The sequence below is a fragment of the Bacillus rossius genome, chromosome 1, assembly GCF_032445375.1.
Source record: "Bacillus rossius redtenbacheri isolate Brsri chromosome 1, Brsri_v3, whole genome shotgun sequence".
Taxonomy (NCBI): Eukaryota; Metazoa; Arthropoda; class Insecta; order Phasmatodea; family Bacillidae; genus Bacillus; species Bacillus rossius.
The window spans coordinates 123,268,405-123,285,494 of NC_086330.1; the positions used below are offsets into that span (position 1 = coordinate 123,268,405).

Sequence of the window (17,090 nt, forward strand, 5' to 3'; positions counted from 1 at the left end):
GCGGCCAGACAGGATAGTCTAGTTCGCGAAGTCGGAGAGACGCATGCCGTGGGATTCGAGTGATGATTCCGACAATGACAATATTCTGCTGGCTCTCACAGTATGTAAACATAAAAAGAAATGGGTTCAATTAAATTAATATAAAAACACAAGAATTTGAAGAATTTCATCATTTGATGAAAACCAAACCATATTTATGGATTATTTCAGGATACATTCAACTTAGTTTGATAGCATTCCCTTGGAAACAAATCGCAGGCATTGTCCTACATATCCTGCCTTCTATATTCTTCCATCGATTTATTCCATAAACATGGATATTTCCGTAATTTTTCAATTAACTTTTCCGTCGACTTTACTATTTACAGTACAATACTGAAACGTGAAAAATTAAACTTTTTAAAAAGCAAGCACAGAAGTACAGCACAATTCCGGGTGAAAACAAATTTTTTTTCTAATTTGTGCATGCGTGAAGTTTTAGAAAAATAGCCAAGAACCAAACACCCGGCGACGTAGCCAAAATAGCGAACATAAAGAACACAGCTTCATGTGGCCAGTGGCACCTGAGATGCAGCTGGCTATATTTTACTCGCTTAGTGAACATCGTGAACATAGCAAGCATAGCGCCCTGAGTGGCCATAGCTTGAAAGGATGGCTGTCATCTGACCTCCATGAAAGAATCAAATTTAACATCAGTGCACAATTAAAACAATAAGCAACTGACATACTGTCACAGGCTTAATACTAACAAAATTGCAAAAAATAACATTTGCAGTAGAAGATAAAGAATGTCTCACTAAAATAATTAATAGGTATTTAACAAACAGTTATTCCTGGAATATCAAGCTTGTTGGTAGTACAGTGCAGGTATTGTTTTATACAATGGTACGAAAGTCACAGACTTGAAATATCCAAGACTTCTGTACAACATGCAACTAGCAAGTTACAAAGACTGCAATGCACTGCCACCAGCCAGCGGTCTCATGACTGAGAACCGGGTTGAACTTAGTGACGCAGTAGTAATTGACAATAATTTAAATATGCGATTGGTCCAGGAGGGCTCCAGGTTAGCCCGGACTTCCAGTGTGGCTCACTAAGCTCGGTGGCTGCACCTGTTGGTGAAGACCCTTCTAACTAATGACAACCTTGAGCACTCCCTTCTCCGCATAGGTAGTTGATTCCTAAGTAGGTTGGGCGGAGAACCACTGAATAAACAAACGTTTTGGCAGGTGTAGTTTTATTCACATGAGCCGATGGACAGCCAGAGTCGGTATGCTACAAATGACACTGGAAACACATGTACTTCACGTTACTTGTCTACGCCCTCTAGCAGCCATTCCGCTATAGAAAGATAGCAATCCGAATCAGTCGGCCCTGTACTCTTTTTATAACTCCACAGTGCAGTCGCGCGGTGAAGGAGAAGTCGCAGCGAAGGAGAAGTTACGGTGGGAGGGTCACGCCCTGCACCACAAACTAGTCCAGGTATTTATGGTAAATTAAGTACCGAAAGTTTCGGTTGATTAATATGATTTATTGGCACACAGAACTCAGTGAAGGAAGCGTTACAGCTTCCACATGTGACGGACACGTCCCTCTTGTACTGCGAACTCCTTCAGACTGCCGCAAGAGGGGAGTGGCGGAAGAGAGGAGGGACAGCGCCCTCGCGCACCACATCCATACAGCACTATGACGTGTGACGTGCCGCGCACGTCTATAATCACGAAGCCGTCAGCCCCTTCCTTCCTAAACACGTGTGCGCGCCGCCGCCACTGACGGCCGCGACCGCTGTCACCGTCCGGCCACCACCACGTCGCCTGTTGCCAAGGCGACCGCACCGCGTCTGGGTTGCCATGGTAACCAGGCAAGTGCGCGCGCACACTCCTACCGGCCGCCACCCCTCGCCTACCCCTCTTTCGCCAGGCCAGCCGAGTGCGCGCGCAGCTTCCCCCTCCTCACCCACCACCACCTACTGGCCGCCACCCCTCGCCTACCCCTCTCTCGCCAGGCCGAGCGGGTGCGCGCGCAGCCTCCCCCTCCTCACCCACCTCCGCCTGCCCAGCCGCCTCCCCCCGCCTTCCCCTCACCCTCCAAGCCGAGGTCCGTCCAAGTCACGTAGGCTGGCTGGAATTCCTGGAAGCGCCCGTGATTCTTGGAACTCCCAGCCCTTCCTACGTCACTCCCCGGCCCTCAGGAGGGGTATATAAGGTCGGCCCTTGGGCCAGGAAGTCAGTCGGTGCCCTCGAGGCACCATTGGCTGCCGAGCCTCGCTCACCGCGCCATCAACCGCTCACCGCGCCTTCACCGGCAGCCGAGCCTACCCGCCAAGAGCCGAAGACCGACAACCGAGTCCGCGAGTTAGTGTGTATCGGGAGGCTGTCGGTACCAACCGCGAGTGTGCGAAATAAAACTCGTACCGCATATCGGAGAGTGTTCTTTCGGGGTGAGGGAGAACCTCGGGGACCTATCCAACCAGCCCGTCAGCCAGCCAGCCACCCGTCAGCCAGCCAGCCAGTCCGCCAGCCAGCCAGTCCGCCAGCCAGCCAGTTCGCCAGCCAGCCAGCCGCCCACCTGCTAGCCAGCCAACCAGCCAGCCCGCCAGCCAACTAGCCAGCAAGCAGGTCAGCCCTACTACTGCAGGGAAAGAGAGACCGCAGCAAGTAAGTGGGCATCAGACGAGGGACACTGGGAGCCACTTTCAGGGCACCCCAAGGTGGGGGAGAATCCTACCTACCCCTCTCGGAACCTCCAGCCAGAAGTTACTTGCGCCAGTCAGGCCGCTCCCCTCTTAATCAAGCAGCACAGTAAAGATTGGACGCAGGGAGGGGACTCGCTCCAGCAAGAAGCAACCCTCACCTCGCGACAATTAGTGGCGCCCAACGTGGGGCCACTCCCTTCTCACCCAGGCAGGAAACTAAGGATTGACGCTTAAGGCCATTCTGGAAGAGCCAGAGAAGAGCCAACACGCGACAATTAGTGGCGCCCAACGTGGGGCCACTCCCTTCTCACTCAGGCAGCAAACTAAAGATTGACGCTTAAGGCCATTCTGGAAGAGCCAGAGAAGAGCCACTCGACAATTAGTGGCGCCCAACGTGGGGCCACTCCCTTCTCACCCAGGCAGGAAACTAAGGATTGACGCTTAAGGCCATTCTGGAAGAACCAGAGAGGAGAGCCACGCGACAATTAGTGGCGCCCAACGTGGGGCCACTCCCTTCTCACTCAGGCAGCAAACTAAGGATTGACGCTTAAGGCCATTCTGGAAGAGCCAGAGAGGTAACACGCGACAACTAATAAATGCTTTATGTAAAATTTAACGTCTAAACATCTGACAATTTACTTAGTTAAATTCCCCATGTAGGAAACGACTGACAGAAGGTCTAAATATGTGCGTATTATCTATATGGTAATTTTTTAATAACACCAGTCAAACCAGAGACTGTTCATCGCTTGTAGGCTACTCCGTTACCTGGAATCAGACTATTTATATATTATTAAATACACTCAGTTAGCACTACGTATTAAACCTGGCCTGGGGCCGCAAAAGATATTAAGGCGTCCGTCAAACCAGGTACTCTTAAGGGGTCACACGCATACTTAACGATGCACTTTCTTTTGTGAATGTTATGACTTTAAATAAATTCTTATGGGAATTAAATACACTGGTACTCATACAGGTGCTTAACACACAGCACGGAGCACTTTCTTAGTTGCGGACACAATCACTAACTTGACTCGTGTGGACATGATGCAAGGGTGTGTTCCGCCAGTGGGGACTGGTACTGGCGGAAATCTTACTTCATTTTTTTTTTAAATTCTTGTTAGAAACAATGACTACATTATGTACCACTGTAACTTTGTTAAAAATGTATCATACTTAAATTAATTTTAATGCTTTTTTTTAGTTATTTTATTTGAACATTGTAACTGATTTTATTTCACAAACCATATTGTAACAAGTGAATCAATAAGTAATAAAACAGAAAAATGGAATCTAGTTCAAAGACCACATAAAAATGTACAAATAACATTTATGAGTAAAGTTAAATTTAAAGATTTTATAACATTACAAAAAATTGCTAACATGGATAATTTATATATTTTTTATCTTGTCTTCCATTCCAGGAAGTCACTTGGATGTTGTTTTACATCTCTTCACATTTCAACCTCAGATATATGCATTACCAAAGTAGCATATATTGAAATGCATGAATAGTGTGTGCTCTTCTTTAATCTTTAATTCTTTGGTTCAAAAAATTCTGTAACCTAGCATTGATCGAGCCGCTCGTTTTCTGATTTTTCGAAGGGATTTGGCATTTTATCCCATTAAAAATTTTAAATAATAAATAAATAAATAAATATATAAAATTTAAAAAAATGCATGAAAATTTATTTAACATAATTTGCCAGCTAACAACCATTCATGTTTGGGGTTTTATAGTCGCTATCCTCAATTTATATGCCCCAGTAATAAAAAAAATTAAATATAAATATTATATATTTTACTCGAACCATCAACCGCCTAAGAAGAAAGTCTGCAAACGACCGTGCTGCACAACTTAATTCTTGGTTCTAAACTCACCACTCTCTTCTATTTGCTAGTAGACATGACCTGGCTGCCAGCAGGTCTCACTCGTAAGAAAACATAGGTTGCAGTTAACTGCATGAGGTACGCTCAAACTTCATTGACACACACACAAAGTTGTGGTGTGGTTAATATTTCTAAGACGTCCATATACTAAAACAAATATCTATCTCCATAAAATATTCTTCAACTTTACTGTAAGAATCTATGAAAAATAAACTTTGAATGGGCATCACTAAAACTTACACTTTACTTGATGACGAAAATGAGACTAAAGTAAGATACAATATACCCTTCTTCAGTAACATTTTGTTTGAAACACATGTCACTAGCAACGTTTTTTTATATTTCCATGAATTAACTTTTTTTTTCTAGCAATGAGCCACTGATAATGGTATTTATGCTGACCAGTTGCTAAAAGTTAGACTTGATTCTTTGTTTATACCTTTTTATATTGTTTTATATGAAAATTTGATTTAAGTTTTTTTTGATATCTTTGAAAATGGATTTCCTGCCAAAATGTCATAACTTATTTGTTACTCAATACTTAGTGTGTATGCTTAATTCTTTACAACAACAATACACATAATATGACTATGTTGTTATTGGTTCAGAAGACAAGTGGCAAATAAAATAAATTTTAATTTTAACAGTAAAAATCACTCTTTTCTTGCAACATGATATTAAAAATAAACATGGAACTGAACGCTCGCTAAAACTAAAAGTTTGGCATAACTCCTTGTTAATGCTTCCTTTGGTGATGAGAGACGTACACACACTTCCAGGTATCAATTTATTCAGAAGAACTGTAATTAAAGAAAATTAATGTTTCATTGAAAATTTTTTCAAAATTTTGGTAAGAAACTACTCATAATAAAAATTTCATTAGAGTGAGATTAAATGCTTTATTAGGCCTTGTATCACATACATATTAACTTCATGGGTTAACCATGATTTAGGATTATCTGCGGTGTTCCTGTTAAAATTATATTGAGGTCAGACAATCCTGCTTGGCTATGGCCTAAAGTACAGAAATAAAGAATGTTTACTGAAATACGGAAAGCTCAGCAATTATATCAAATAAATTAAAAGTTCTGACAAAAAGGTACAAAATGAAAATTTTTCAAATATTTTTATTGCATGCTCCAACTAATAACAACAAATTAATGTATTACCAATGTTTAGAAATAATAATAATTAATCAATACAGCTTATTTTCACTGATAAACAAACTGAAGTACAGCAGATGATTTGGACGATGACTGCATACCTTCCCACTCGCTAGGCTTGGCATCTGCCCAGTACTTGCGCACCTCCAGCAAATGGAGGTCCAGAATGTGCACATAATACTTCATGTAGCACTTTATCAGGTAGCTGCTGCTCAGCACCGTCTTCACACTCGAGATCAGGTCAGAGCACTTCAGTCTGGGCTCGCCTGCACACAACCACAACAACACAAACATTTAACGCACAATTTATTGATTTAGTGTATTTACTTGCTTCATGTTGCATAGACAGTAAGGTCATTTGAGATGATGACACACTACACAGAAAAGGGAACAGGCCATGGTCTATTGCAGTGTTGGCCAACCAGCCTCATCCGGCCCGCGGCATAGTTTCAACGGCCCGCCTAAAGAATCGTGTATTAGCTGTTGTTGTTTGGATATGTGTAGAATACAGTTTTCTGCTGTGTTCAGAAGCCACAGCACTCTCACAGAAACAGTCAAAAATATTATATCAATTAATGAATCTATATTGTTATTGATAATTCTTTTAATGTTTTAATCCATTTTTAGGTTATTTTTGTAAATACTATTTTTAAAAGACTTTATTTTTTGTAACTTCATGAAATACTACATATTTTATTTATCAGTCACTGCATATAACATATAAGACATAAAAAAATGGTTGTTAAAATGCAATATAAATTAGTATTTGCCTGGTACTACGACTAGTTTCACAAAAAAAATATCTGGTCAAGGGCGTACGCACATAAAACTCCCACGAACCAAAAAAATTTGAACCCAAATAGCGGGCAAAGTGGTTCCATCCCGCCCCACCCCTCCCCCTTTTTCATGCAAATGTAAATCTGTGTACTCTCCTGTATATTGCCCTCTGAAAAAAAGAAAAAGGAAGTTGGTCATCACTGGTCTACTGTATGGAAATATTCCTGAATTTGCCAGGTGTGGTTTTTGGGGAAATAATTGAAAATCAATCAGAATATATGGACCGAGATTCAAACCAGAGTCATCCCCACTACAGGTCTAACGTTTGACTGTTTCTCCACCCTCCTTGGTAACGTTAATACACAAGTACATTAGAATATGTCTGAGCTCTGAAAACCACTGTCTGCAACAAGCGAGCTTACTGAATAAGAAACTAATGTTCTACAACAGGTCACGTCAGGTTTTTAACCATTGTGATAAAAATCTTTACTATCACAATGAAATGTGGAGGTTCTACGACAAATTTACGAATAGAAAATTTTTTCTAGCATTTGAAACCCTTCCCTTTTCTTTCAAAATGTGGCTGGTTGTAGTTTTTTACGTGGCAGGTCAAGTACCCCACTGATAAACCATTAGGGTTCCTGAATATCGAGCTATCAACATTAGTAAATTTAGCTGCATAACCTAGAAATTCCTTACTTTTGACTCCTTACTTTGACTATAGGACCTAAGTATTTGCAAGTTTTTAGTTCAGTTAAAAGTATTACCTGTTAGAATTGTTACTTATGAAGAAATAAGAATTTTTTTTTAATATTCACCAGGGTACCTACTGATAGTATCTTGCTATAAGTGAAAAAGGATAGGTTATCGGTGACTGTATGTTAATGTGCACGAGAGGACCACCTGCAAAGTTCCGTGACTTGTTTACAGCTAAATGTTAACAATGGTAGTTTTATTTTGCGATAATTGTGATTTGCGAAGAAAGTCGTGTGACGCGAGAATCAGGTCTCCTTCTTGTTGGTGTTGGGAATCCATGTGTACGTGCTTCCAAGCATCGAGCTGCCATTGACTCCACACTTTGCTCCGCATTTGAAGAAGGTAGGTGCCTCATGTTGACAGGGTCAAATTTCAGCTCCAGAGTAAAGCCCTCAAAACTGATGTAACAATCATGATGTGTGGCTGCCCAGTTAACAGTTTCATTTTTTTTTTTTTTTGTGATATACATCTTAGCTCTCTGTATAAGGCATTTGGTGGGAGTAATCAAGTAAATGGAACATAAGTCACATGGAACAGGAATGTGTTACCACGATGCTGCAATCTGTGGCGGAAACTTTACAGTATTAACTGTTTAGTGAATTTAAAAAGATGTGCGATATTTTAATAAAATTCCTTGTCGAAACTTAGGTCCAAAGCCGGGGTGTTCAAGTCTTTTTCGCTTTTATTGGAGCTGTTTCATTATATAGTTTAACCTTCCGCTCTGCCAATTGAATAATTCAATATTCAATGTAGCTGCTCTGGTAGTGAATTCTAGCAGCCTGTGCAGAAACTAAGTGTGATTCGCGTACAGGAGTTTAATTGAAAACGCAATTTGCGTACTTATCAAGGAAGGCATTATTTTAAATAATTCTATGATAAATTTTGTGTGTGAGTTTCGAATTCTAAGTGTATTTGCAACATGAGAACCCATGGATTGGGTCGTTAATGTGGTTTGATGTTATAAATGTTTGGCAAGTACTGAAAGACTCACTCACATTTTTTTTAATTTTCCAGACTTTTAAACTTTTTAAATTCAGGGGTACAAGCGTGAGTGGGATGGACCTTCAGCCTCGCAGAGATGATCGCGAGTGGTTTATCTTTCTGTCTTTCTCAGTTGAATTTCTCAAGAACATTCAACATCATATTTTTAACTGTGATTTCAAAAATAAAAGCAGCTTTTCAAAGCAAGTATGTTCTTTCAAACATGGACCTAACAAACAACATTTCGGCTCAAGGGCTAATCTAGCTCAAAAGGAAAGGGAGGGCATTTTTCTGAATATAACCTCACAGTCATAATCAGACAGCTGATAAGGCTGACATCTGAAAGATGTCTCTGCAGTACGGGGACCGTGCTATCAGCACAAAGTTATCCAGAATCACCAAAGCAAAAGGAAGCAGACGAGCCACAAATTAAAGGATCCCTCCTATTTCTAGCTGGGACTCGGTTAAACAAGTATTAGCTTTAGAATGAACACACTTATCTAAGTCATGTGATACAATCGGAACCATAACTGATGAGCCGTTTCACCTTAATTTGGCTTGCACTTACACGTGTATGGCTTAACCTTATAGACACGCACATGAGAATTGGCATGGATGATGCTTTGTCTCTATTTCGTGATTAGTTCCTTTCAAAGTGTGGAAATACCAACAAGCAACCTGTTAATAAATTCAGAAATCTGATTTTTGTATATTTTTGTTTTACTTTTTTTCCCCACCTCAGAAGAGGGGCTAACTGCCCTCCCCCCCCCCCCCTTTTCCACCCTGGATACACCCTTGTAATTGGCTTATAAACTCTAAATTTCCAGCCCAAGGAATAGGCTGGTGGCACTCTACATCATCTGGAATCACTACTCACAACCATATCATCTTCACATCGTGAAAGCGAGACGGCTGCTGCTGCTTCAAGTATCCGGAACGTATTATTACAGGTTTTCATGAATAACGACATAAGCAGTGTGATTGCAGATACTTACATTAAAGTAATGTGATTTGAAAGGCTAATTAGATTATATATTTCTTTCTTTTAAAAATAGGAAATAACTAGCACTCATAGTCAACAAAAACATTAAATAAGTTTTTTTGTATGTTTTTAAGCTATTTTTTTATTAGCAATTGATTTATAGGAGCAATTGATAGCCATGTTTGAGTGGTAATTATTATTAAGATGTTATTTAAAGATTGGTTGTCAAATTAAATCATCAGTTATATTTCAAATACTTATGTTAAACACGAGTTATGTTGGTAACTATAGACACTCAATGTATATGAAAGTAAGAACATTGTACCAAACCAGATAAAATTATAAATTTCTTTAAATAATATGTTTATATATGTTGAGATAAATTTCTGATTCACAAAATCTAAAGTTCAAGTAATTAGCAGTTAGCTGCCAGATGTTTTTGGATAACGCTCAACATTTAAGGCTAATACAATGTAATTGGGACTAACACTTTAGAAATTGTAAAGAAATAATTCTTGAACATTTACCACTATTACTGTGATGAAACATGACTGTACCACGCACAGAAAGTGTTTTGTTTTATTTAAATAACATTTTTAATTATTATTATTATTATTTGTTGAAATTTTTATGTTTTGTTCTATTGTTATGTATTTGGACGTATCTGCAACTACCATACTCTATGGTGTAGTCTGAGTGACTTCAAAGATCAATTAGCAAGACCCCTCTAGGGAGCAATTGACTTAAACGGCAAATTGAACTTTTTATACATAATTTGCATAACAAAACTTTCATTGTTGAAAAATCATATTTTAAATTTAAGGCATTTTAGCGTATTAATTTGTATTGTTAATTGTCTGTGTTTGATTTTGACGTGATAATTAAGTCAACAATCTTAGTGTCTCGGCCAATCAGAGGCCATGTTACTTAAGATAAGCGTCATTACTGAATTAACGGAAAGAGTCTTGGAACAACGACGGTGATGGCTACATAGCCCGGGTTTAAATCCCCTCAAAAATCAACAGAATTTACTAGCTGGATAGATCATCCTACTACTAGCTACTAGGATGTTTAAAAACGTCGTATGAACATATATTACATGTTGTTTAATTAGGGCACGTCCCATATGACGTGTATTTAGGATTGATTTACCGTGAGTAAAATACCGACTCATGATGCTATCCTAATTGAATTGTTTTTCTACTTACAAGCATCGTAATATTGCCAACGGAATTATAAACATTGAATTTTATTGCTGAGCACGTTAAAGAACCTATTGAGACAAACATTTTATTAAAACCAATTACGTATCTTGTTCTACACTTGATTTAGTTCTTACACCCAGAGGTGAACTGAGACAGAGCTCTCACGATGCTTTACCGTGATTATCTATTGAGTTCAGCTGCGGTATATCAAAATTAACTTTAATCACGAACATAACAAATAAACATTATATTTCTCACGATAATTTCCGATTGTAAATTGAGATTCAACAGGCATAATTAATTTGAACTGTATGAACTTTTGTTTTGGTTTCATCATGTGTGCAACATAACTCCAGTAATTTCAGAAAATATGAATGGTATACCACTGGTCCAACCATAAATTAATTATATTTTATTTGATTAAAGAGTATTGTTGCTAATCATATGTTACCCTGTTGTTATTTTACAGTGTATATGTATGTTTTCCCTATGATTTCAATTTGTCTGTTGTTTAGTCTCATGCCCTTTGAAGATTTAAAGTGTGAGAATATTTAATCTTTCTCTTATGTACCACACTACATTAGCCTTGACATAGTAAGGAAATTAAGTTGTACATAAGGGTGGCGCCCAGATATCAATTTTAAAAATAATCAAAGAATATATATTCGACAGAGCAATAAATAGCCAAAGAGAACTATTTATTATTGAAACCTTATTACACTAAGAGCCTTTTAACAGAGTGAAGGAGAGTTTATGAATTATATTATAAAGTAAACACAACACTCGACTATACACAAAACCACCTATTTATTTACAGAGTGGCGCCCAACGTGGGGCCCGATTTGTTTGTGTCAAATCTGATAGGTTTGTTTACATGCAAGTATTTAATTGAACTTTCAAGTGCGCAGGATATTTGTTGCAATTGTTAATTGTAGTCTTGTTAGAGGTCTTACACAATGGCTCAGCAGACAAACAATCTAAGAAGGAGGGCCAACAGTATGTGTGAAGAGTGTCCCACGACTCACAGCTCTGACAGTGACACATCGACGGCCATGGAGGACTGTAGTTCACCAGAAACAAGAGTAATGGATGCACCTACACACTCACACACGCAGCATAGTGAGAGGTTAGGGCGGCCAGTGTCACCTCTTCCCACAGGAGAGGTAACACAAGAACAGGACATGACAACCACTACACCAGGAACGTCCACATCAATTCCTGACATGATACAGATGCTACAGCAGATGTCCCAACAACTGTCCAGGCAGGCAGAACACACTGAACAACTATCAAAGTGGGCAGAGCAATCTGAGAACAGGATCATGTCTCGACTGTCCAGTCAGGCCGAACAAACCGAGCAATCTGAGAACAGGATTAGGTCTCAACTGACCAATCAATCCGAACAATTCTCCAGGCAGGCAGAACAGATGGAGGCAAAGCTGGACATCACTTGCTCTAGTTTACTAAGTTTGGAACATAGCATAGAGAAGCTAGTACAACAACAGAGGGAGATTAATCAGGTAGTGGAGAAGGTGACTCAGACAGTTGAGCGGGTAGGGGAGTTGGAAACACAACTACTAGCCATTCGCGAGAATGTGACCCTAGAACAACATGGTCTGAGGGAGTTTTGTCAGCGCAGTCAGGTCAGCATGAGGGACGAGCTGCATGGGCAGACTCGACGACTCGAGGTCAGGCTGGATGACATAGAGGTGGCGACCTCTAACCTACGAGATTGCCTGCAGAATCTGACTGTAAGTCAGAGTCGTACACCTGACACAACTGGTAGTACACAGCGAGAGGCACCTGAAGTGCCTCCTACAAGTACAGGTAGACCACTGGACACCACACCTGGGTGCAGTTATGACACCCACCCTGCAGAATCACTACCCAGGCAGTCTGTAGAGACTAGGGCAACAGTTGAGCCTAGAGCAACTACTACAACAGAGCGCCATCTGGACCCGGTAGCTCTTATGCACCATCCAGCAAAGCTGTGGGCCGAGGCCATGCCTACTTTCGCAGGCAGAGCAAATGAGAGTCCTATGAGGTTCCTCAGAAAATTCGAGGAATATGTGGCCATGTTAAACCTCACCGACGGAGAGATTCTGAAATGTCTGAACAACGCGTTAAAGGGTCAAGCATTCTATTGGTGGGAGCTGACCAGCACCAACACCCACAGTTTCACCCAGTTCAGGGAGCTGTTCAGACTGCAATTCTGGAACATCAGAATCCAGAGTAATCTGAGGGCACAACTCCACACAGAGAAATACGACCCAAGGAAGGGCACATCTCTGGAGGCACATTTGTCCACAATGTACGACAAGACCAGGTATTTGGACCTCCCTATGACCGATGAGGAGATTGTGGCTGCCATGTTAACACAGCTGCCGCTGAAATACCAGAAGCAGTTGTCTGGCCTACACTACCGTGATGTCACTGAATTCCGTGACCGGCTGCTCAACTATGATAAGCTCGAGAAACTGGATCGAGTGGCACCCAGAACAGAGGAGGCAGACCGAGCACCACCTCACCAGAAGCAGCACCAGGTCAACCCTTACTGGCAAGGACGTGAGGGGAAACAGAAACCGGAGCGCCAGGCCGTAGTCAACTACATGAGCTGGCAAGCCAGGAAGCGTACCTGGTGGCCCAGCAACAGGGGATACCACAGTGGTGAAGAGGGGGCAGAACGAGCCAGGAAGAGTGCCCGTTATGAAGAGAGAAGGCGGTCCTACTCGCCGGAGCAACGGCCACCCAGGGAGTCCCGCAACTACGGTCGTCGTGCCTCATCCGATGACGAGAGAGAGTATCACTACAACCAGCATCGTAGGATGAAGGAGAGACAGTACCACGACCAACGCGAAGATTCCCACTACCGAAGCCCCAAGACGACGGACAGTGGTGGAGGCAAGGCCCACTACAGCCACCCGTCTGAGCAACCGGCGTCGCCCAACAGGACGTTTCGCCAGAGCCAACAACCTGGAACGACCAATCAGCATGGAGCACATCCACACTATCTACTAGAAAACCCTGTTGCGGCAGAGTTTAAGTCCGCAGTACAGGAAGCAGCAGGTACCAGTACATGGTACAATAACAACAGAAATGTGCCAGACTCGCAGGATGCGCGAGTATCAGCAGGCACATTGTACTAACTGGATAGGTCCGAGGCGATCAACCCTATCTACCTGCCCCGACTAAATCAAGAACAAGAGGAGAAAGATTTACCCACCGGTGAAGAGGTGGAGGAGTTTATAAGCAAGAAGCTTACAGCAGAAGCTGCAGTCCGCAAGAGGAGGCACCCCGCATCAAAATTATCAACCTTCAAAATTGGTGACCTAGTGCTCAGTAAAACTAATCCAGTGAGCAGAGCTTGGGAAAATGTTACCAAGAAATTGTTTTTATTGTTTGATGGTCCATATGTTATAACTGGAACCATTCATGAAAATTGCTATGCTTTAGCCGAGCCATCAACAGGCCAGTCAATAGGCTGTTACAACATTGCACAGCTGAGGGAATATAAGAACCCTACCACTGCAAAATAAATATTGGTCGATGCACTCGTTAATGTTTACCTCATTGTAATGTGAGCGAGTGAGCTGGAGTAACAGCTGAGAGCAGTCTGTATGTGATGGCTAGCACAAGAGCCATGTAATCCCCGTGTTTATGATGTGTTATGTTGTTATGTTTATGGTACGCCAGGAGAGGCGTAATATAGCCGTTGAGTATACCCTTGCGTAAGAGCGGAAGTGTAATTCCTGCCAGTGTCCTGTGACGAGGTGAAGTGACATGCCACCCGCACTGGGATTTTGAGTAGCCAGTGAAGCTATTATGGGTATAAATTATTTACGAGGTACATATTTGAGTATTTTTCGGCTAATGTATTCTTCGATTTGGGTACTGACCCACTAACACTAACACATATTGGGAAGCACTAGACTCGCCTTATTTACTGTGAAGAGCTATGTAATTATCTAGCAAGAAGACATGAGTGTAACTGTGTTCGACAAAATACATGTGAGATGTTATTTCACCTAGCTGTGTACACATGTGTAAACACTGGCATGCAAAGCAGTTCTACAAGCACAAAACACTTTGCAACTACAAGCAAAATTATTCTAGGTTACCTTGTTATGGGTTATTCCAGTTGATATTTCGTTGCACTGAGACACTTTTTCTTGCAGAGATCACCACAATTTAAAATGAAAGAGATATATTATTTTTTTGGTTTGATATGAGAAAACTAATGAAATTTTGAAGGAGTAATCCTTTTTCTGATGTTTTAGGTTGGTATCACTTGGGGATACTGATTAGAAAAGTATGCATCTATTTCGCATACAAATCCAATCTGTTAGTAGTGTTGAATTTAATTAGGTTTTATTCCTATATTTGTTGTTAAAGAAAAAAGAAAGGGGTATGCTGATCTGCTATGAAATGATAACAAGAAATTTGCAGAAGACATCTATATGAAGTTTTATTGTGAAAGGGCCCTATACAGAAAATTTATAAATTTCCACTATATGAAGCACTCGATTTTTCGAAGTTTGTTTATTATGTATTTTTTTCTTGAGGAAGAATCTTGATATAGACTGACCTGAAAAACACTGTGTAGAATCCTATGTCGCGAGATGACACACTCTTGCAGTGAGTGTCCACAGGCCTCAATATAAACAAACTTCAAGCTACACAATTCTCCCAGCAAAAGAGAAAAATTTTCAAGAAAATATAATTATTATTTTTTTTTTAAATTACTAATTCAGCTCTGAGAAAAGAGAAAATTGAAAATTTACTACTCAGCAGGAACTGTTGCAAGCTATCCTGAAGAACGCATGTTTTGTTTACAATTGATAAGATAGCATGTTGCTATCTACACCGAGGCTAGGAGCCTCAGACACATTACAAGGCTCAATTCCTATAAGGAATATATTCGTGAAAAATGAACGTGAATTTCCGACCCAGCGAAGCCCGCTGCGGGTCGTTAAAACACAATGAAAATGAAAGTGGAATGAAAGAGCACCGAACAGCTGATCTGCTCCGATAGTCGCCAGAGTGAAATCGGAGACCACCAGTCAGATAAAAGGGTTCAAGTTACTCACTCGCCGAGACGACTGAGAAAAAGATAGAAAAAAAAAGAGAAGACAAGAGATTTCGCCTGCTGCTGTAATAAAAGAGGCGGATGAAAATTAAACAAGAAAAGAAACATATAGTGTGATTTGTTTCACACAGCCTTGTCACCTAGCTAAAAACACTTTGTTTAGCTAAAAACATTTTTTGTTTAAAGAATGCATTTAAAATCTTATTAAAATCAGGCTATCATAATAACAACCTATAACACTGTGTATAAATGTAATGTAAATGTTATGATATGATATTGTGAATTGTAAATTTTTGTGAATTGTTGATGAAATGTAGATGTAAGATATACATGATGTTGATATGTTAGGTGAATTGTGAAGCATATAGGCAGCATTATGCTTAAACTGCATGTAAATGGACATTGGAAAATCACATCCTAACAATATGAGAAATGTATTAATCTACCAATTAATTTATGCAAAGTTGTAATAACTTGAATTTAAACATTTCAAGGAATATGTTATTCATGTTTAATGAGCTTATTGTTGATTAAGCTAATATATTATTCTTGTTAATAGGTTACGAACCGAGAGTTATTTAAATAATTTGATTTGTTATTGTTACCTATAAGCATAAATATTCTAAGTATATTTGGTTGGCTAGTGGTATGCATGCTTTAAGAATAGAAGTTGATAGGCCTGCAGACACTCGTGCTTGCAAGTGCACGATCACACATGTTATAATTGATAAACTTTGATTTACGAACGAGAGGTTTAAGTTAAGTGAGTGCAGTGATTACACTCGACAATAGGAGCGAACAGAGACGCGAATTCCTTCGGAAGTGTACCTAACAATGACGTGTGCTGCAAACGATGTGCTGGCGCCGCGGTGCTCCGCCGCGTCACGCACTGGGCCAGGACCAGGGCGGCAGGTTCCGTCGCTCCGAGACGACTACCCCAGCGGGAGCAGGTGGCGGTGACCCCGTCTGCTGTTCCGTCGCCGCCGCGCGCCTGTGACGTCAGCCGACATCCCGCGCTAATTTGGTCGGCAGAGCTGTCCAAGGGCAGGAGAATCACCACCCGGTGATGTATGGTCCCAGGTTCGTCTTCCACAGGATGCTGCCAGCACCACGGATGGAGGCCGATCCACTGCTACAGTGATGACCTGGATAAAGTCCCATTGTTATGCAACATGTACATTTCCTCACATTTCCCTTGTGATTGCGACGAATACTTACTGTGAGTATTGTCCTCCGAGTGCCACTGCATCCAACTTAGTTCCAGGACTGACGATGCCGAGAACTTCAACATGATTGCAAGTTTTCCCGCGAAAATGCACCGACGACCAGCGCAGGTCTGAACTCTGTGACGGAGGGCCGCGTACTGAGGGAATAGTCCACGAATCAGGAGGAGGGGTGCGGGACAGGTGTCTTTTCTCGCGCCAAAGTTTTTTTCTTCTCCCTCTTTCTTTCGTCGTTTTGTGGTGTCACGCGAGTCGTTGCCTGGCAACTAACTTTTTTTATTTAACTCGAGCAGCGAGTTTCCAACTGAAAAGCACACCATGTCTTGTTTGAA

The 17,090-nt window shown here is 41.1% G+C and overlaps 1 protein-coding gene across 3 annotated transcripts in view; it reads right to left on the reverse strand.

Moving 5' to 3' along the window:
* The window catches only part of LOC134544482 (serine-protein kinase ATM), a 207,318-nt gene that overhangs the window by 179,052 nt on the left and 11,176 nt on the right, over positions 1 to 17,090 (reverse strand). For all 3 annotated transcript variants that reach the window (XM_063388481.1, XM_063388480.1, XM_063388482.1), the window contains exon 5: positions 5,850 to 6,014. In XM_063388481.1, the coding sequence (XP_063244551.1) occupies positions 5,850 to 6,014 (165 nt within the window). The remainder of the gene's footprint in view (positions 1 to 5,849; positions 6,015 to 17,090) is intronic.